The sequence below is a fragment of the Myiozetetes cayanensis genome, unplaced genomic scaffold (assembly GCF_022539395.1).
Source record: "Myiozetetes cayanensis isolate MyiCay16 unplaced genomic scaffold, myiCay2020 scf1, whole genome shotgun sequence".
NCBI lineage: Eukaryota > Metazoa > Chordata > Aves > Passeriformes > Tyrannidae > Myiozetetes > Myiozetetes cayanensis.
In genome coordinates this window covers 134,584,395-134,606,422 of record NW_026086604.1, presented here as the reverse complement: position 1 = coordinate 134,606,422, position 22,028 = coordinate 134,584,395, and the positions used below count along the sequence as shown (strand labels likewise).

At 44.0% G+C, this 22,028-nt stretch overlaps 2 protein-coding genes across 2 annotated transcripts in view; both read right to left on the bottom strand.

Annotated features, from left to right (window-relative positions):
- The window catches only part of GAD2 (glutamate decarboxylase 2), a 41,525-nt gene extending 35,611 nt beyond the window's left edge, over nucleotides 1-5,914 (bottom strand). The window contains exons 1-4 of the mRNA XM_050311246.1: nucleotides 5,745-5,914; nucleotides 5,428-5,487; nucleotides 5,154-5,306; nucleotides 3,834-4,067 (exon numbers count right to left, since the gene is read on the bottom strand). Of these exons, the coding sequence (XP_050167203.1) occupies nucleotides 3,834-4,067; nucleotides 5,154-5,306; nucleotides 5,428-5,487; nucleotides 5,745-5,820 (523 nt within the window). The 5' untranslated portion in view covers nucleotides 5,821-5,914. The remainder of the gene's footprint in view (nucleotides 1-3,833; nucleotides 4,068-5,153; nucleotides 5,307-5,427; nucleotides 5,488-5,744) is intronic.
- A 1,651-nt stretch (nucleotides 5,915-7,565) lies between these two features.
- Nucleotides 7,566-22,028, bottom strand: part of MYO3A (myosin IIIA) — a 115,224-nt gene continuing 100,761 nt past the window's right edge. Inside the window, 4 exon segments of the mRNA XM_050324826.1 lie at nucleotides 7,566-8,983; nucleotides 11,180-11,320; nucleotides 13,053-13,093; nucleotides 15,602-15,711. Coding sequence (XP_050180783.1) covers nucleotides 8,869-8,983; nucleotides 11,180-11,320; nucleotides 13,053-13,093; nucleotides 15,602-15,711 — 407 coding nt within the window. The 3' untranslated portion in view covers nucleotides 7,566-8,868.

Genomic DNA, 22,028 nt, shown 5'->3' with positions numbered 1-22,028 from the left:
GGCGCGGACACATGGCTGGCAGAACAGCACAGGGAATTGCTCCCCAGCTCCCACCCTGCAGCACACAAAGGCAGAGTAATCAGGCTGAGCTGAGTGGGCAGACCAGAGCTGAGGATATGGGGCAGGGGACACACACACATGCAAATTCCACCGTGCCCTTAACCTGAGACCAGCCCTGTGCCACAGCCATCCAAGCCTGATCCCGTTTTGCACTGAGCTCTCCCCACCAGAGATAGGAACTGCCACCTTCCCCTGGTCTGTGCTGCCAATGACAGGCAGCCAAAATCCCTGAGGCACAGAGGAATGATGCTGAGATCCAGCAGAATGCACAGGATCTGACCCATGCTCAGGGTTGGTGGACGTAAGGCACCCATGCACCCCACCAATGCCACCACAGCCTCATTGATCCCGTGGCAGGGGTTTTGCCTGCAGAGAACCACATCTCCCCTGATGATGGCATTTTTAGAGATGTCTGTATTTATAACTCAAGTTCAGTATTACAGCTGGCTCCAAGCTGGTTCCCAAATTTCACCAGAAAGCAACAAAAATTAGGAGCTAAAAGCCTTTAGTGGATCTGGGATACAGGAAAGCTCGAAGAGGCTACAAAAACTCCTGCTTTGGAAATAAATCCACACTGAAAAGCTGGGGAATAGCAAAACTCGAATCTGCAGCTGCAGTGTCTCAGCGGCTCTCTGTCAGCCCCGTACCCACCCCCAGGCGACAGCCCTGTTGTCAATGCCTGTTTCTTCAAGTGAACCTCACAGCAACCCACCTGCTTTGGGAACCGCTGTGGGAACAGGGCCGGCCGCATGCGGAGGTCGGGCAGTGGTGCCCTGGAGCGAGCGAGGTGGGGGGAGCAGCGCTGTGTTGAGAGATGTCAATACAGAGAGAGCAGGAGCTGCTGCTGCCAGGCGAGCCCCCAGCACCCACCCTTGTGACACAGCCCCCTCCGCTCAGTGATGCCCTTCCTTTCTGCAGCACGACTGTAACACGTAAGGGCACAGAACGTACTGCCCCAACCTGACCCCGGCCCCAGCTGTAATGGTTTGTCTGTCCATGTGACACCCATATACGTGAGTGAGCTCTCTGCCCTTGGCTAGATGGGCATGGAAAATTGTGGCTTTGCTTAAAATACAGGCTCCACTGGCCAGGTAAGAAGACTTTGCGAGAGATGGTCAAAAATCACTACCCGGGTGCCGTCTGCCTGAAACGCAGATCTTTTGTCACAGTTGTCACTGAACAAAGAGGTGACTGGGAAAGAGACCAACAGGGTGTGAGGGAGAGAGGTGAAAGTAGGAGATTATTGCTTGCTTGTTGGTTTAGCAGCACACAATGTGTTCGCAGATATCCCTGAGTAAATCGGGACATGACTGCCAAGGACCGGGGCCAAGGCACAGGGACACCCCAGGGCCGGGCTTTCCCTACTGAGGGCGTGCCTTTGCCCTGCACCCTCTCAAATTTACTCCTGCCTGCACTTGGTCTGAGGCACGGGCGTGCCCAGCATGAACACACAGCCTCCACAGGAAAGGATGACAAGGGCCAGGCATGGCTAGACAGCACGGATAATGGCACGGCCAGCAGCACCGAGCCTGGCCTTGCTCACAGCCTCACTGCATGCATGTCGGCATCAGGGCCTGCCAGGGAGCAAAGCTGGGCCCCCACCAGCTTCTTGCACCCTTCCTAGCATTTCCAAGCCATTTTTAAATGCTTGTATTTCAATTACTCCATTCAATTTCAATTGCACTGCACAGTAAGTGAAATCTGCATCCATCTTTTCCTTGCATTCACAGTCACTTTCACATTCTCTCAGCAAGAACTCTGTCTCTGCTAGTAAAGGGGCAGAAAGTGTGGTTCCCCTGAGCACCTCAGCGAACAGTGGCATGCAGACAACACCTGGAGCAACCGACACCTGCCCCTTAGCCAAAAAATCAGCCATCTGGCTCCACGAATCCCTGGACTTGGGGATCCAGCTGTGAGGCTAATCTAAGCAATACAATTTATTTTTCAATCAGCATCCTGGGCCCCTGCAGCCAAACACAGCCCAGGAGGGGCCGTGTCTGAAGGGCTCCTGAGGCAGGAGTGAAGACAGACCCCGCTGCCAAAAACCTCACAACACTGTCCTTCCTCTGAGGGTAATTCCAGGGTTTTACTCTGAAGCACATGCTGAAGGGCTCCAGGTGTAAATCCCGGGCATTTTGTGAGTCCCTCCCCCCAGGCTGGGGCTGTCACCCCAGGATGCTGACGAGCAGCAGCAGCCAAATGAGGTGGCTGAGGTGGCTCTGCACCCCCCAACTGAACCCCATTACACCGCTGCATTTCATACAACCCCCCACAGTACCCATTCTCAGACCTTAAAAGCATTATCGTCATTAAAAAAAAAGAAAAATTTAATGCCAAGAAGGGAAAGGCTCAGCTATTTAGGGGGAGGAAGAGAAATTATAACATTGTTTTAAAGGGTATTTTTTTGATGCATAAAATTAAATAGGTCTATTACGTGAAAACAGGCTATAACAAAAAACAGTGAATGAAAATCACCTAAGAAACCCTATTTTTATTTTTCCCAGAATCACAGATCCCACGTTTTACATGATTCTGTGCAAACATGTTTCCTATGACCTACCCAGACACATAACATGGATCACTGGACTGATCGACTTTGTTCCCGTGGACATAATTTATCTGTTTATTCCAGTATTTTAAAGGCGTTTTGACAGCACCCAACCCATGCATCAAAAACATGTGGCTGGTCATTTTCACCTCTAAACGAAGATTACACAGATCCCTCATAATCTCTACCTGGACGGCTCTGTTCTGTTCTCAAAAGGTGACAAAACCTTTTGTTTTCCCCTCAACCTCTAGTCTCAAATCAGCCTTTTGTCTCTTTCAGTAACTGCTACACATTTATTTTTAAGCAATTTCTCAGTAATTCAAATTCCCACTAAGAGCTCCCCGGACTCCACATTATTTCCCAATGACAGCCGTAATTTCGGCTCCGCGTTCTGCCCGCTCCGCCGCCGTTTATTTAAGGTGGCCCCCAAGCAGAGCGGGGCGCTTGCCCATGCCTGGGGTCGCCCCACGCTGTCCCCCCGCCACGAAGCCCGCAGGGTGGGCACGACTAACGACTAACAGGAGGTCCCAGGTAGGCAGAAGTCAACCTATCCCTGCTCTCCCCAGCGGAAAACAACAAACTAACAAATGGCTGTTAAAACAATTCGGGCTTTGATTTTATTGCTTGAGCCTAAAGTTGGGGCAAACCCCTCAACATTCCTGTGCATGGTTCTGTTAAATTCTCCTATTTTTGTGTCCTGCAGGTAAAGGGAGACACAGCAAATGGCTGCTTAGAGCTCCCATTTGCAGCGTATTTATTGCGATTTGGGCTGTTAAATGGGCTGGTCCCTGCTGCCCCCCATGCAGGAACGACCCCTCCCCGCCCCACTCCCGGCTGCCCCGAGCTCTGCGCCCGCCGCACCCGCGGGTCTGCAGGGATCGAGGGGCGACCGCCGGGGCATCGCACGTGAAATGGATGAGAAGGAACAGTGGAAAGTGGCGAAGGTGGTGCAAAGGCTGCACAGTGGCACACTCGGCAACTCCGACGCACAGACACATTAATTTTAAATCGGAAAGGGTGTGCGAGGCTGCACTGACAGCTACAGAGATGGGGCTGCTGGAGTGTTTTATCATTTTGGAAAACGATTTCTGTCTTCGCTAGAAATTGCCTGGAACCGACAAAATACAGTTGCTGCTTCAATCTTTAACATTTGAAGCTAAAATGAAATGGCTCCTTCAATCAATGGATGAGACCATACAGGGTAGAAAATGAGCATGGCTATTACCTGTTTTAATTGCATATTTCAGTGTTGTTCTGCAATTCAATAAAATTTCTTCCAAGGTCTGTGGCTGGTCTGCCAGTTCCCAGTTATATTCCTGGAGCAGCTCATTTGGGTAATGAAAATCAATGACTTTTGTTGATCTATCAAAACTTTTCACCACATACTGAAGTAAAATGTCCACAACGTCTTGTAGGAAAGACATAGTTGTTATTTCTCCGTTGCATGTTGGCAGAAGATCTGGGAATGGAGAAATTTAAAAGTTAACTTCGTTTTACAACCAGATACACAGATTTTGGATAAAGGCTTCTCCCATTTATGTTTAGAAAATCTCTGTGTTGAATATGAATAGTTTTTGTTTTCTTTTAATAAGCAAATTGCTAAGGCTGTTTTTAAGGAATGTTCTGAGAGGTAACACTTAGGATTTAATATACTATTTAAAATAGCAGATTTTGGCCGGCCACAGTATATTTCGGATCAATTTTTAAGACAAAGAGGGAGCGCAGGTAAACAAGAAAAAACGGAAAAGAATCTCAGGAAAAAAAAAGATTGAGCAACAAATGCTACAAGAAGCACCCTAAAACTGCCGTTCGCCTTGTAATAAAATACCTTCGCGGCGACTCTCCTATTTAATTAACTTGTTGATAATTTAATGTTTTTTTCTGAGGCAATGCTGCACAGTCTGTCGCTGTACACAAAGCTTTTGTTTAAGCACGACGGCTCATTCAGAGCCAGACTGTAGTGGAAGCCCCTAATTTGGGGTGCCCCGGGGTCGGTCAGGCAAGAAGCAGCACCAGCAGCTCTCCCCCGGCGGAGCCAGGCAGGCAGAGCGTGTCCCGGGCTGCCGAGAAAACGAGAGTTCCTGGCTAGCGCACGTCTGCGGGGAGCTGGAATCTACTCAGTGGCGGAGACGATACCTCCAAGGTCAGAAAAGATGAAGTACAAAAATACCTCGAATTAAATCAAATGAGAGAGCGCTCTTTCTCCCTCCTCCCCTCAGATCTTAATTACATCGAAGGGTCTTCAAAGGGAAGGTCGCTGTTGTCAGTGCTCCTTGGAAAAAGCTGCAGGTTCCAGCACGCGTGATTTTACTGCTTTGGGGTCTTTTTTCGGGATTTCTTTGTTATTTGGCTGGTTTTTGGCAGATTTGCCAAACGCCCGGCGCCGGAGGGGGCCGGGGCTGAGGGCGCGGAGCTCCTCCGCGCACCGCCAGGCACCGCCGGGCTCCCCCGCCTCCGCGCAACGCGGCGGAGGCGATTTCCTGACCGAATCCCCTTTTTTTCCCGTTAGTTTTAGAGAAGCAGCCTGGCCCGGGAGCGGCGTTACCTGTTGAGTGCAGAAAGGCGTAATTCACCTCCGCTTTTTGGCAGGCGCAGGGTTTTTTGTCGCAGGTACAGGCCGGCCGCGGCTCCGCTACCCCGGGGGCTGCTGCCCTGGCGCCGGTTTCCACGGGCTTCTCGGCATCTCCGTAGAGCAGGGCTTGACAGCGACACGGACACACGGTCTCAGCACCGCGGCATCAACACCCGTCCCCTCGCTCCCCGCCCCGGAGCAGGTCCCGCGGCGCTCCCAAGGAGCTGCCGGGGCCTCCCGCCCTTACCGCAGAGTTTGTTTCCGATCCCTCCCGTGAACTTCTGGGCAACCTGACACCAGGCTCTGGCTGAAAGAGAAAACGGAGCGGAGGGTCCGTAGGGACGGACGCGGGCCGGGAGCGTCCCTTCCGACACCGGGCACCGCTCCCCAGGAACCCCTGCCCCGCCAAGCTCAGCCGCCCTGGCCCGGGAAGGAGCCACCGTCGGTCCCCGCCGCCCGCACCGCTTCGTCCCGCCGCTCGACCTGCCACAAAGCGGGCTCCGCCGATCGGGCAGCGCTGTCACGGCGGCACCGCCGGGCCGGTCCCGCCCGCCGTCCCCCTACCTGTGCCGGGGCTCTCGGCGGCCGCGGAGCCCTCCTCGGTCCCGAAGGGCCAGAAGCCGGAGCCGGGGCTTGCCATGGCGGAGCGGGGCGGGCGAGTTGCGGCGAGAGCTGCAGCCCAGGCGGCCCGAGCGAGTGTGCGTGAGTGTGAGTGTGCGGGTGTGTAAGTGCGCGCGGCTGCGCCAGGCGGCGGCAGCGAAGGGGCGGGAGCGCCCCGGGCACGCGTGGGTGGGAGCGTCTCCCGTGGGCGCCCCCGGGGCGCGCTCCGCCGAGATGCCGCGGCCGCGCCCCGCAGGCACCGCTACTCGGGACGGGGCGGGCGGCGCCGCGAGGGCCGGGGGAGGTGCCCGCCAAGGCGGGCGGCGGCGGGGGCGGCTGCTGTCAGGGGAGTCCGCGCCCCGCACCAAAGGATCGAGGGGCGGCGGTGGGGGGGTGATAGCGCTGGGGGCAGACCCGAGCTGCAGGGTCACCCTGCGCTGGCGCTGCAGCTGCCTCGGGGGGGATAAGGCGAGCGAGGTGGCCTGTGTTGTCTTCACCCCACCGACGGCCCTACGACCTCTGCGACGGCAGCCCGACGGGGTCGGAGGAGAGGACCGAACCCTCCGGCTCCGCCGAGCGCTGAGCGGAACGGAAGGATAGTTTTACACGTCTTGGCGCGGGAGGCCGCGGTGGTCCAGCCTTGCGCCCCGAGGGGGAGGGCTGGGAGTACGGGGAAGCTGGGACTACGCCCTCAGTCCTGTGAGGTGCAAAGTGACGAGAAATACACGCACACACCCCGCCCCTCAACCCTCCATCGGGGCACCCCTGCAGGTCCAGCAGTGCACTCCCGGGCGGCGGCGAGGTCGGGATAGCCCCTGCCACCGACGCCGAGCAGCGGGGCAGTCCAGGGGCGGGGAGGGGACAACCTTCCGGAGCCCCCGCCGCCCCATCGGGCCGCCGCGAAGAAGGCGCTAGTGGAAGGGCCCATTCGGTGATGGGCAACTCCCGCTGCCCTCCCTGCTCCCGGGCTGGCAGAGGGGTCCTGGCTCCTACGGAGGTGCAGGAGGAGTCTTGCCCGACGCCACGGCTGCCTGGGGGCGGCCTTTGGTTCCCGCATCTGCTCCCGCGTCCCCTGCCCACTCCCGGGGTATCCTCGCAATCTCCCGGGATGGGGACCCTGGTGGAGCCGCCCTCCTTGCTCCAGCCCCGTGGAGGCAGCAGGTCTCGGAGGCGAGACTGGAAGAGTAAGAAAACAACTGCAGCCTTTTCCTCCACGACATCGTTTCTGAAGCCAACCAGACTTCCCTCTTCCACCCGGCCGGGTCTCCGATGGAGCCCTTCTCTGTCGCGGTTGCCTCTTCTCCGGCACAAGAGGGATTTCAAGCCCTAAAATTGCAGGGAGGTAGGAAGGAGCACGCCTGGCTCTGCCGGAGAGCCCTGGTCACGCAGGGTCCCCATGCTCCTCGCAGCCAGGCCCTGGGGCTCCCGCGCTGTGTTCTGTGAGGGTATCTCTCCACTTTCTGCAGGCACCCACAAGGTTACGAGGACTGTGCCCCGTGAGACCTCACAGAAATATCCTGGTCTTTCAAAATACTGCCATGGTGGGAAACTAAACGAAATCAGTCTAGGTATCTCTTCATGTGAAATTACAGGTCTGTTTCAGTTGCTGCATCACAATGCATTTTACGTAGACAGTAACTCGGCTTTCCACGGCCAGAGGCTGCTGTGAGCCCTTCCCTGCCTTGCTCGTGCCCCACTCCATAGTATTTCGTCAGTTCTGGGTGTAATTCAGACGCAGCCAACTGTATCACTGCTTTGTGTGTTTTTATTTACTTTACTGTTTTAATAATACATGAGAAAGCAACTTTAAACAGATTTCAAATTTTAAACAATTTATAGCAAAATTTTACATTGCTGCAAATTTTAATCCGGTTCACAGCCTTATAACTATTTGCAGATCAGGAAGCAATAGTTACCTGTCTCTGGGAAAAGAGCCAAATGAGGGTGAGGAACAGACAAAACCCAACCCCTGTGGCTGGCTGCTTCTACCAATCGTCATGTTTAGGAAAGCTAAGCAAGGGAGCAGGATCAGGCCTTTATGCTGGCATCATGAATTTGCCTTCTCTTGCTTTGCAGCTGGGAACGTGCAATTATGAATCCTGAAAGGAAGCACTGCAATTATCTGTGTGGTTTCTGTGAAAGAAGGTCTTTTGAATAAAGAATCGGGGGGAATTTGAACACCGTGGCTATTGCTTTTATTTCCACTAAATTTCTAGTGGAACTGATTAAGAATGATCATTACATTTAGGCAGCAATCAACCAGAGAGTGTAATTCTATTCCTTTCTTGGCACCCCAGAGATTAAGATTCCAAAAAATCTAATACAAATGAGAACAAAGCAAACACGATTTAAAAGTTCATCACTTAGTCACAAAGCTGAGGCAGAGGAGAGGGCTGAATATACTTCCCATAAATGGACATCTCCAACATAAATTATACACACTATATTGACCTTTAAAACTGGCTACTAGCTTTACAGCAAAGTCAATAATGAAAAAAACTGCCATAACATGCTATCCAATTAATCATTTATGTTCATTTTTTTAGACGGACACTTACCACAAACAAGTAATCCCAAAATTTAGGCAATGTAAACTAAAATGATCAGAAATGCCCCTATGGTGCTCTTGTAATTTTTTCTTTTCATGTAAAACAATTTATTAGAAACAATAACTAAGGTTTTCTGAAGGTGCTTATGAGAATTTGAAAGCTTATCTAGGGAACTATAAAGTAAATGATTATTTTAATTGAATGAGACTGATTAAATGAAAAAAAAGAAAAATGCACTGACAAAAGTAAACTACATTTAAGCTGCTTAATGTCTAATAATTTTAGGATGTAGCAATGGTACCCAAAAGAAAGCTGATTGTTATATTAGGGTTTTTTTAAGAGTATGATATATGACTGACAGTGTCCCTTTGCAACGGTATTGGGCAGTAAACCACAGTAATTCAAATTCACATGTACACACACACTGTAAACTTGAAACATTGAAGACTTAAAAAAAAAAAAAAGGAAGCACATGGTATAAAATGATAAAAAAAATTATGCTAATAAAAGCCAAATGGCAGCAGGAACAGCAGCAGCAGCTAGAACTGCTGGATAAGGCGCCGGCGCTGTGAGGTCTTCCGCAGCAGTCGTCTGTAGTCATAGGGATTATCTTCAGCTTTACTCTCTTCCAGGGGTCTTTCTGCAATCCTCGACCTAGGGATTAAGCACAGAAGTGTTTTAGAAATTAAAGTCAAAACATTTACCTTGGCAAACCCTCCTAATCGACTGCTTAACCTCCAGCCTCGTGGGAGGAAAATAAAAGGAGAAAGAAAGAAATCAACTGACTTTGCTAGGCCTCTTCCTGTGCTGCATAGAGCAGGCACCTAGGAACAAACACATTATATGCTAAAAGCAGATGAACACTGAAGAACATGTTCTTCTACGAAAGGGACATAATAAAAGGACATAAAAACATCGAGAACATGGGGATCCTTTGCAGTAGCATTTGCCTGATGGTTACTGAACCAGATTTTCGGTTGGCATAAATTTGTTTGGTCTGTTCTTAAACTGCCAGTGGAGCTCAGTGTAAGTGTCCATCTATTTTTATGTTGGTTTTTTTTTTTCACATGGCAAGATGCATTTTGGAAGTTCCCTCTGACAGGCTGGAATGGTGACCTGGCACCAGCTGTTACAATGGAGCAAGATTAAAAACCAAACTCAGTTATTTAAAAAGTGAAATAATTACAAAAATTTGTAGTGTTCTACACTAAAGATGCATCCCACCATTGGTCCTATACCAGTGCCAAAGGTAAACTGCCAAATAAAACTTCACTTCTGTAGATTGAAATGGCTGCAGCTTTTAGATCCAGATGACACCCATTCATGAGATACTGAAGTACATAATAATGTATAATAATGGCCAGTCTTCGCGAGCGAAGATCCGGGGAAGGTCTTTACACCTTCCAGCCTGCGCATTGGATTTTTTAGGTGAGACACAGTGTGCGCGGAACTGAGCCCACCCTTTAATCCTAAGGTTCATCTGCCGGGGCCAAGCGAGCTTGGACGGTGGCAGCGAGGTCCTTAGGACGTAGGTGGGTTGCCTTTAAGGGCTAACGAGCCCCACCTGCCCGGGAGTGGCCCTGACCGGGAATCGAACCCGGGTCTCCGCGGTGATAGCGCGGCGCCTTTACCCCCTAGACCACCAGGGGCTCCACTGAAGTACAGAAATGTTTATTAATTGCATTCATCTGCCCTCTGAGACAACAGTGTAAATTTAACAGTTACACAGGTTTTGTTTCATTAGGGCTAATTAGGATGCAATCAGAGCAGCACACAGTAAAAGGTAAATTCCTTTTAGTAAGCTCAGTAGCAAAACTCTCATTCACCTAAACTAGACCTCAGGGTGACAGATTTGGTGTAATTAACCACCTTAGAAATGCAACATGTTCCAAGGAATGTAAACTATACAGTAATTCCCTGATGTTATTTTTAATTCCATGCCTTCACAACATTTTCCTAAAATTAATTTAGATCCTACCTAAAAAGAGACCAGAAATAAAATATGTAAGGGGCACAAAACAAACATTCTACATTCTAAATGTTCTACAAACGTTTTCTCTATTATATAAATACATTTTCAAATCAGCCATCATCCCATGCTTAGTGTTTCCCTTAAACCTTTGACCTAGATGATTTTCCAAGTTTTTCTTCACTTTATGCAAGAAAGAATGAAGACACTTTCATAAAGACACAAGAATACAAAAATATATTAAGATATATAACTATGTGTTTGCGTGTGTAATGTGTGTAGGTGCCTTGGCAAGAGTGAGAATATGAATTTCCTTCCACCCAGCAGTGGTCACCCTGTATGAAGTCTACATGGGAAGAGAGGAGGTCGAGTGAACCCTCCATTTAAGGTTTTTCTCCTGACTGTCCACATTGGTGAGGTGCGCCACAGGCTATAGACATGAATGCTGCTTACAGGAGAGCAGGAAAAGGAGGCAGTCAAGCTGGAGTCTTGCCTGCAGAAAATGTGCAGAATGTTTGGAGCATGATACCCTATTTAAAACCTAACTGATCAGAAATAAATTTTTTAGGTTCTGCTTCTAATTTGATTTTAGATCAGAGATTTAACAGCATAATGTCTGTCCATCTCATCTGGCCCTTGGGACACCGAAAACTAGTAGGTAGGCTGAACACCAATCACGTCGGCATTTATCTGTCCTGTATGAAGATGGGAAATTTTCAGCTATACACTTTACAAGTTGATTTGGCAAGATTCCATGACTAAAAGAATAGATTTATGTCTAATTTGAAAGTGTATCTTTTTTTCTTTTTATTAATCTTTTGAATATCTCAACAGGGGTATACAACATTTATTTTTTCCTATTACTATTTTGTATGAATTACCGCTCAGTAGCTCTTAAAATTGAAGTCCTGCGCTCACTTGGGTGTCTCTTCCTTCTTGTGGTAGAACTGCTGTCCTTTGAGGTGGAGTCAGTAGATGAAATTTCTTGGTAGTAGATATCTAAATCTAGCACTTTGCTTAGACTGTCAATAAATAAGAACACTAAGTTAGCAGTTTAACTTTTCAATTTTACATTCAACATTCAAAACCAACGTAACCAAATATAATTATCAGTTCTATTTCTGTGTTGAGGATCTAAGGAAAAACACATATAGGCAGAAAAAATCAGTTTCTGAAGTGTGACTGCTGTACAATGCAGATACTGAATTTTGAAATGCTAAATACTTTTATATATTCATAAAGGAGACATATAGGACTCAAGTTGTTTGGACTTGCCATTATACTTAGTGGAGAGGCATTTTTATGGTGTAATTAATCTGACCTATTTTAGATATCTCTTTGAGCAAGAGATGAATCATTTTCCTAAAGATTACTATTTTTTCTCTAAGTACAAGAAGAAAGTCTAAAGCAACTAGTTCAGGTATAAATAATAATGCAGATGTGTCTTATTTTGTTAGGTGAATGCTATCCAGCGTGTTATATATACAGAAAAAAAATCAATCCTGACATCCAGTTTAGAATGGCTAGGAAAAAAAAATATCCTAAAAGCACAATCTGAAAAGAGAAGTCCAGAATTCAAGTCTCAGATTGGTAGAAACCAGAAATAATTCACTGATTTCAATTGCTATGTTCCACTGATACAGAGTCAGCACATGAAGGAAGATGCTATCAGGAAAGTGATTAACTAGATTTAAGATGAGGGAAACCTAACTGAGGCAAAAGAGAGAAAGCACTAGATTTTGATGGTTTTTAATTTTTTTTTTTTTTTCCCCCCAAACTGGAGTCAATAGATGTGAAATTTTTTCAGGATCCAAATGACATCAGAAAAGAAGATGAAAGAGACCAGATGTGGGGGACATGGACATAAGGTCAATCCCTTAAGCTGTAGCATGGTCAAGTGCAATTTAAACTGTGGTTGAATAAAGCTAGATGCCTTGAGCACATTTGATATGCATTTAATGTCATGTAACACCCTTTAAGATACATATTTTAGCTATGGAGTTTGTATTCTGCAGCCTCAGCTGAGGACAGCGCAAGGAGCCTTTTTATCTTGCGCCTATGAGCAGGCTGCCATCCCATGCACGCTGTGGTGCCACAGCAGTGTCACTGAGGGGGCACCAGAAAAGTTAAGTATAGAAACATAAATAAAATAAAGCTATGATGTATGCCAGGAGCTGTGAACCACATCTACAGGACACATAAGGATCCAAGATACAGAAGGGCAGAATATACCTATCGCTTCCTTTTTCTGCAGAGATCCATGGAAATAGGTTAGTTATACTGTGAAGAAAACAGCTATGTTTGAAATTTCAAGGGCTACTCTTCTTTATCCGTTATAATTCTTGTTTTAATTTTATTATTATTTCCAAACAGTCATATATTTTTAGGAGAGAATTTTAACAGTCTTTGTATTTTTGCTAACAAAAAAGAACTGGTTGCTCATTTGCTTTGACTGGAATTTTAAGCACCTTCAATTATTTTCTGTGTCAGAACTATCTTTGATGTGGACCTTAACTTATTAGAATGCTTGTGTTGCCATGGTAAAGGGCCGTGTTTTACTAAAACTGAAGGACTGAATTCTAGAATGGATTTTAGTCGTTGAAAATTACGTATTTTAACTTTGTATACAATGTCCTTCCTGTGAATCACCAAATTACTGTTCTTTTTTCAATGCCTTATTCTCCTGGTTGAAGTACAGCTAAAAACTATTCTACAGTATTAAAAGGACATTAGTGAGATAATGAAAAAAATTACCTTTCTTTTCTTGGTTTCCGTTTTTCATCTTGTATTGATTTCTAAGAAAGTAAAAAGTAATTAAAAATACTAAAAGGAAAGCTTATGCAAAGATACAAGTCATCAGCATTAGGTAGGAGAGTGTTGTATATTTTTCATTAAAAGAAAATAATGCTGAGTAAGCATCCCAGAAAAATCTCTTTACAGAATATTTGAGACTGAGAATGGGATTAGCTTTGTTGCTCCCAAATTTCAGCTGCCATACTGTGAAAAAAAAAAGAAAGCTAAATTAATCATGATCAGAAGAGAAAAAAAGGAGATCTAAAACCTTCAAATAGCTATAGCTGTTTTAATGAAGTTGACAACACTATCTCACTGAGGCAAATTTACTGTGATGCCAAGAGAACTTCCATGAATAGAGGCAACATAGTGGGAGCAAGCATAATCCTATTCTCATCAATGCCAATGTAGTCTTGTCACAGGTTTTAGTAGAGTAAAATAGACAAAGGCCCCATTTAAAAAATAGTATACTAGGTGGAAAAGAACCCTTAGGACACAAGATACCTAGAAATGTAGAGGAGAGAAGATTTACAGGGAATGTGAATAATGTCTTATCTCTAATAGATTTCTGTCTCTACACCCAAAACAACACTGTTGCAGCACCTAACACATCACACTTGAAAGGCAGTATTTTTAAGTGCAAGTGGCCTTAATTGTGTTTTTTTGCAAATGAGTGAAAACTCATTAGAATTAGTGACCATAAAGTCACTGAAAATCAGAAATCCTGATGGACTGCAGTATGCAGGCAAATGAGCATGACATATAATTTCAAAACAATAGGGTGATTGAAAAAAATATATCCCAAAATAAACTTGTAGTGCCTTATATGAACAATGGGCTATTGTCAGGCTTCATTTATACCTGTGTACCCCTTTAGTTCATTTGATATGCAAGAGGATGAGTGAGAATGGAAGGTGTCTAATTAATATCTGTAACATGATCTGAGAGAAATACTAGGTTTGCATAAGATAAATTTTCTAAAAATGTGCTCCTATTGTGTGCCTTCACTTTCAGGTGATCTGGGCTTGAAAATACCCTGTGAATACCTGTAGGTGACAGGGATTTTTAATAAGGTAGAAAATCCATACTGGGAAAACTGACTACCTTCTAAAGCTGCCCACCATCTAAAGTTAGAGCTCAATGACTTACCCAAGGTCTAAGAATTTTAAGAACTAGTAGGTCTCCTTTCTAATCTTCAGTGTATAGGTGTTTATGTTAAACTTTTCCCTGACCAGTGAACTTAATGTCAGAAAGACACGTTTCTCTTTTTCACACCCTCTTGAAAATACAATTAATTGAAGATAATATTGATTAATACCTTGAAAAACTGCTGCTAAAAAATTGATAAAAATTTCCTGGCATTACTGCAGTTTTTCTTTGCACTGATGTCATGGCTGTTTTCTGATGTGAGCTGACCATGTAACAAATTAGCATTCATGTTCCTGGTTCTATAGTCTTGTCTTTCTAAACAGGCATTTACTTCAACATTACTCTTTTCCTCAGAAATTTCCTAATACAGAATTCTCTGTCATGCCTTTCATTTCATTCCTTTATCTTACCAATATTGCTTTTGCAAAACAATTTTATTCTTACATATGAATATTTTTAAGAATGTAATTTCTTTTCAAAATATCACTGTTGGAAAGCTGTGTTATTTCAAAGCCTCTAGAATAAAACATAACCATATTTGTCTTTTTTCGTATGCCAGACACAACTGTCCCTAAAGGCCCTGGTGACACCTTCTGTTGAAAGGAGAAGCAATTGCTACGGTTAGTTTATTAGCTGGGTTCTCACTGGCTGCTAAAATAGGTCACTAAGATACAGGCACCTGGAGCAAATCAGTTTAATTGCTTTTTTGTTGAAAATGCTTTCTGAGCTGTTTTTACATTTTCTCTCTTTCTGCTTACTTTCTTGCCTTTTTTGCTATATTTAAGGGCACTGAAGTCAAGAGTAGAATGCAGCACTTGGTATCTGAACTTGGACCAAAGGCTATATATAGACACACTCAAATCCATTAGTCTCCTGAGCTGTTGGTGTTTGCCAATTCCTTCATAATCACAATCTGACACATTTGTAAAGGAAGTAACAGTGTGCATACTAATACAGCTTATTTTAGTATTTGCTTTCTCTGCAAGATCAAGCACTAATTTAGATGCTCAAAATAGCTCTCCAAACGAACCTGTGACTCTCCTGTGACTTACAAAGAAACTATGGAGACAGGGCACTTGATTTGGGTATTGAAAACTCAAATGCTGCTTAGGCATATAATGAAAATATGTATGTTTAGGTTCAAAAGTAGATATTGGTCTGACATGAGTCCCCAGTCAGAGTAACTCTGAACTTCAATTTCAAGCCTCATTTGAAATGTGAAGTTCGTGGCCTGCCTCTTCTCAGCAGGACACAGCTTTTATGCTGCATTACAAAAGAATATAGGGAATTGGACAATTATAAAGAGGATTTAGGTGGGAAATATCTGGAAGTTTTAGCCCACAAAAGCTTCTTCAACTCACATGTATTAGAGTGTAGTAGGTGGAGTCTTCTGGATTATTTAATGTTTTGGGTTTCCGTGGCCTTCTTGGAGGTCTCTGCATTGGGCGAGAGTCTTCTACTTTGGCCATAACTGTAAAAAATCAGAAGATAGAAGCGCTTATTTCTTCACAGAATTGGGAGGCTTTTAAAAAAACAGGAGAAAATTTCAACAAAGAGAGAGAAAAAAATCCACATAGCCACTTTTACTGCTCACAATAACTCAAGAAAGCAAATGATTTGGGCATTTCCATGAGCGGAGAATGGGTTTATCCATTTGGGTCCTGACTGCCAAGAGGAACACATGCCACATAACGAATGCCAGGCTGGAACAGCCCAGCAGTCTACCTGGCACAGACCTCTCCTTCTGAAAGGACTGGTGCTCCACATTCAGAAAAGGGCTCTGAAGGGTAATGGCTACTGGGAGGCTCCTGTCTTGTATGAGGGACAGGTGGCAGGAATGATGTTTCTTTCAGACTCAATTCAATCTTTAAGGAACATTAGGCCTCTGTTTCAGAGGCTGGTCCTCTATATTATCATAGTGTTGATTTTCCTTAAGGTCTCCTGCTGAGGTTTTTAATTTCAAGCCAAATCATCTATCATTGGGCAATACAGCATGACCATGTCCATTGCATTCGGTGTAGTCTAGTTTAGTGTCCTCAAATTCTGGTTTCTATTTCTACAAAAACTTTCTGCAAACATGCAAATATGCTTTCACTCTAATGGAAACAAAATCAAGATTTTAACACAGAATGGAACTAGTGACTTCTGGCAGTCTCCCAGTTCAGAGTTAGACACTGACTTATGGATTTCATTGGCTGGCACATAGGGAAATATAAAAATGTCTTGGGTGTTTGCTTGTTAAAAATCTAAGTTTTGACAGTGCTAGGATAAAGGGCTGCTAAGGATTCATAGGCTATTTGTCACAGAGCCAACAGAGTGCAGGGTTCCTTGTGCCTATTCTTGGAGACCACAGAGCTGGGTCTGCAGGCCGAGAGACCAGAAGTGTACAGCATGGTGAGCATGGTCACCTTCTGTTCCCTTCAGCTGTAGGAGAAGTTGACAGGGGGTGACAGCAATTCCTTCATGATGAAGTAGAAGGTGGTTGCATGGCAGTGGAACAACGATAGAGATGGGTCATAAGGACACATACAGGGTGATGAATGAAGTCACAGCACAAGGTTTAGGCACAATGAACCTAATGTCTAAGGTATATTGCATTATCCAGTGAGGTTTTATCTTGTCCCGTTACAGAAATATTCAGGACAATCCATGAGAAAAAACCATCTCCTTACTCATAAATGAATATAGTGTGAGGGTAGAATGGGGATCTGGATCCCAATGAATTACTCAAGTGTGTTCTGGTGATATTATACTCTTTCACATGAAATGACTTTATAACCCTGATGTGCTAAATGTGATTGAGTCTTAGAGGAAAAATGTATTTTGATCCCTAATGACCATCAGAAACCCTTTTACATGATAAAAGCTCTCCCATGTACAGCAGACATCTTTTTAATTAAGGAGATAGCACAATCATTTAAAATGAGAAACAATCAGTAATACATCAGTGTTGAGTCCTGCAAAATTAGCTGTTTAAGTTTTTTGTTATTTGTGATAAATAAAGGCTTGTAAAGGTCACGGATATACAGAGAAGCCAGAATGAGTAATGTTAATTTAAATTGTAGTTGGATAATGATTGCATTTATTGTTTTAGTTTCTTATCTGAAATGCAGACCTTCTCATGTAATAAACGAACAAGTATTTTTTTTAAGATTTTGCACTAAGAGAACAATGGTGTTTTTCTAAGCCAGGTTACAGATAATTCATGTTAAACAGTGAATTTTAGATGCAATAAATCCATCTCAGTAAGCTGTATTAAATATAAATGACATTCCTTGATTTCAATAGGTATAGCAGACCTGACTGTGCTCTTAATGTGGGCTGTTGTTACCTTGCTGCATTTCAAATGGGCCACCTTGAGTTATCTGACTTTCCATTTGTGAAAGAGTAGAGGCATATCTTCTCTATTTTATTTTTAAACACAACAGGAGTCTAAACTGGAAACACTACCTTAAAAGAAACCCTTTAAAATTCAGTGCAGTTGAACAGAAACACCTAACACCCTGTGTGTAGGACATTTTCAAAAATTGTGTCAAAGATCACGACTGCATGAAAATCTAAAAAAAGAAATGAAGCCAAATTGTGGGCTTTAGGAAAATTGCAATGAAAAGGCTCTCATAATACCTAAAGATTTTTTTACTGTCCCCTAAGAATTCATCACTGTGTATGCTATTATGTTATTTAATTCATCACTGTCAAACAGATAAAGCATTATTGTATTCTAGATTACAATTATTCCAATTGAAATTACTTGTATACTTTTTGTGTATGTGTTCTGCAAAGAAGACTAGTTTTTACATTCAAAAAATACCATTTTGACAATGTTAAAAAAGGGTTTTCATCTTGGCTCTTGTGTTGTACATATGTATGAGCTATGCAAAAGAACTGAGGGGACAGAAATACCATGTTTGGGCAGGCAGCCTTGTAAGCTTGGACCTCCATCGCTCCTTTCTAAAATTAAATATAGAGCTGAAAATGCAATTCTGAGTTTTGCCTCCAAATTGCACAGTAAGGTTTAGCTTCCTTTGTTTGACCAGCAAGCAAAGCTGTGATTTCCTTCTGCACTTAGATTTGTGTGATCATCGCTACTGAAATTCAGCAGATGTGTAGTTCCTTGTATTGGATAATACAAAGTAAATTTTGCTTTTTTATTAGTTGCTGAGATTGTCAGAAATTATTTACTCTGTAGAATTAAAGATGGAAGGCAAATTAAATACCCAAGCTGCATAAATGGTGAATTTGATGTCCTGGTTTTCTAGATAGGCTATACCTTTCTTCAGTAGGCAATGAAGCAGAAATGAGGGGTGAAATAATTCATTTACGAACAGGGCAATTATGTTGTTTCTAGAGACAATTACCAAGAAAATACTTTTTATTGAAGTCCAGTCTCTCCATAGCAAAATATCTTGTAGCCTATTTTCCTTAAGACTTCAAGTATCTCTAGGAAGATCTGGCTGTGTGCTTTATATATAAAAGGAAAACTGATGCTTTCCCTCTAACAATCATTTAAATAGGTACTTTGATACAAAGACCATTCGCACAGCAGCCGCTGAAGCGCTTTGGAAGTGTTAGGTTGGCACTATCATCCCTATCCTACTGGCAGGGTAAATCAGATGCACATGGAGACTTGCTTAACGTTATATCTCAGTTAGTCATTAGCAGAGCTAAGGAGCTGGACTGAAGGACTGTGCTGATACTCCTGCCCCTGCAGCCAGCCCACCCCTTGCTGTTACAGTACCTGAGCAGGTGCTGTCAGTGTTGAGACACGTGACCTAGAAGCAGTGCAGAGGAGAAACTGGAAACAACATTTGATGCAACACAGATGTTCCTTTTTAAAGGTTTTTACCAAGAGGAAGACAGGCTGAACAACAGGTTGAAAGGGGGGGTTTTCCTCTTCAAACTGCCCAAGTGCATCCAGTCAGTATTTGGTTAGTCAAAAAAAAAAAAAAAAAAAAAAAAAAGAGGAGGTTGTGCTCTCTTGACCTGGATTCTTTGCTTTTGACTGCGAATGTCAGCCATGTCCTAACACATTCCCAGGAAGTTAAATCTCTCTCCTGCCCAAACCTGAAGCAGACTGTCAAAGCATACATTTAATCCAGTGATGATGGAAAGTTTAATAAAGTTAAGAGTCATCTCCATGAGAATGAATGAAATACAGAGTTAAGGGTCAGCAAAGGCATGTGAACAGTGTGGCTGCTAGGTAACATTAAAGAAGCTTTAGCAAGTCTAAGGAAAATTCCTTATTCCTATCAGTGTCTCAGCTAGCTCATTTAGCACTACCTCAGAGGTTCCTACCTAAGTTACATACACAGTCAATTCTACAAATATTAATACTTTCACACTCAGCCCTCACTGAAAGCTCCAAATATGCTGAAATGCATACAATGTGTAAGTGTATCCTGAACAGCACCGCAAACTACAGGAACTGTGGAGAGCTGCATGTGCTTGAAACGTTCAAGGATGAGCAAGAAATGTTTGAATAAAGATGAGTCAGTATCAACAGCCCTTTAGGTTGAACTGTGTCTGCACATTCTTACACACAATGATAAGCTTGGAAGACAGCAATCTCAGGGAATCAACATCTATGGATGCTAATGTAAATTAACTATGACTTACAACAGATTTTATACTGAAGACTAGAGAAATAGCATGGTTACAGCTGTGATAAGCATCTACGTGATGAAAGGTCTCTATTTATTAGGCCACCTGGAGAAACAGATAAACCCATCTTCAGGTCATTTAAGTGAAACGTTTCATGTTTGATTTAGAGCTGTTCCACATCTTATGGGGGCAGAAATATAAAGCCAGCCTCAGCATAAAGCAGGAAATAAAACAAGAGTAAAAGCAATAATTGTATAGGATTTGTAGAGGGACTTGGAAGTAATCAGAACAAATGCAAATATAGTAACTGGAATTCCGGGACTTGATAATGAGAAGCTAACAGGTATTACTGCTTACAATATCTATGTGCATACCTTTTTACTGTTCTAATTGTATACAATATGAGGACATAATTACTCAAGGTTGGAATTTGCAGTGCTGTTACTAATTTTTAAGTATTGTTTATTCAAGGGATGCTTAACAGAGCCAGATTTGGAAATTATGGTTGATAGCTGCAAATTCATAGCAATCTGGAAAAAATAAAGGGCTTATTCTGTCACAGCCTAGAAGTAGAAACTGCAAGAAACTGAGAACTTTCTGATTGCATACGGAAGTTGAAAGTGTTTGATCTCTCACACCTAATTTCCACAGCCCCACTGAAGGAAGTTTCAGTTTCTGGCTGACACTAATACAGAATCACAGAATCATATACACTGGAAAAGACCTCCAAGATCATCCAGCCCAGCCTTTGACTGATCACCCTGTCAACTAGAACATGGCAAAAAGCATCATGTCTGGTCATTTCTTGAACACCTCCAAGGATGGTGACTCCACCGCTTCCTGGGCAGTCCATTCCTATGATTAACAACCCTTTCCATGAAGAAATTCCTCCTGATGCCAAACCCAAACGTCCCACGGCACAGCTTAAGACTATATCCCACCAGACTGTCGCTGGTTACCTGGGAAAAGAACTGGTCCCACCTGAACTCCTTTCAGGTGGTTGTAGAGAGTGATAAGGTCACACCTGAGCCTCTTTTTCTTCCAGATTTAACAACCCCAGCTGCCTCAGCTGCTCCTTATAGGACTTACTCTCTAGAGCCTTCATCAGCTTCATTGCCCTTCTCTGGACTTGCTCCAGCATCTGAGAGCCTGGGAACCTGGCATTACTCCTTTTTAAGAGAAGATATTTAAGGAAAATGGCTGTACTCCAGTTCCATGACCTCCTAAATCTTATACTCTGCCATGGATCTGACCTACTCCCAACACATATCGTTTATGTCCTGGCTGTATGGTGCCCGAAGGGCCACTCCAATAGCTGAGAACAACCAGAAGGTAGAAGTGGTTGATTACCCTGTTTTTCTTCAGTCCCAGTGCTCCCTCCGTGCTCAGTGCTCCCTGCCTGATCGCTCACTTGCAAAGAAGAAAGTCTGGCCAGTGAATACTGCTCTGCTCACCCAGTGCTACACAGACTCCCTTTTCCTTACAAATTCTGCCCATTAAACTCCCATAAATATTGTTTTGACAGCCTACAGCAGGAGGAATCATGGATGAAAACCCTACCTGACTCATTGCTTTGTCTAGCTGAGAAGGTCCTCAGCTGCATGGGAGTTCCTTATACCATGTAAACTTCATTCTAAATACAGAAAATTCTCTTCCCAAGATTTTATACTTGAACTGTCATTTAATAATTAGAAAGATGAGCACTATTATTTATCTGGAGAAAAAAGAAAAAAAATTTGCTCTCATAATGATCGAATTCCCTTCACTGCAGGCTTTGACCTCAAAAAACTCGACAGCAGCTATTTGTGCCTCTATTCTGACACCACAGTAACTCAAGGCTCACTAGCAGTCCAAAGGTGCAGTTCTGGGATGCAGCCACTACATTTAGCTGAAAGCATTTAAGCAAGTAAATATAACCTACTCAGGGATTCTAGCCACAGGGAATATTGTTTATTCTAGGAACCATGTGCGGCTTGCTTTATGCATTTTATAAATACAAATAAATTCACTTAAGAACAACTTAACCTTGTGGATTTAAGATTCATTTAACCTTTGAACTGCAAGCTTTGCATTTTCATTAAAAAACCTCAGTTCAAACAGTTTCAAAAATCTGAACATTTTTCCCAGTACACCATCCAGCTGTCGCTCAGTTCTTCCCCTTCTGTGGGTAGCAGTGTCATAAAATAT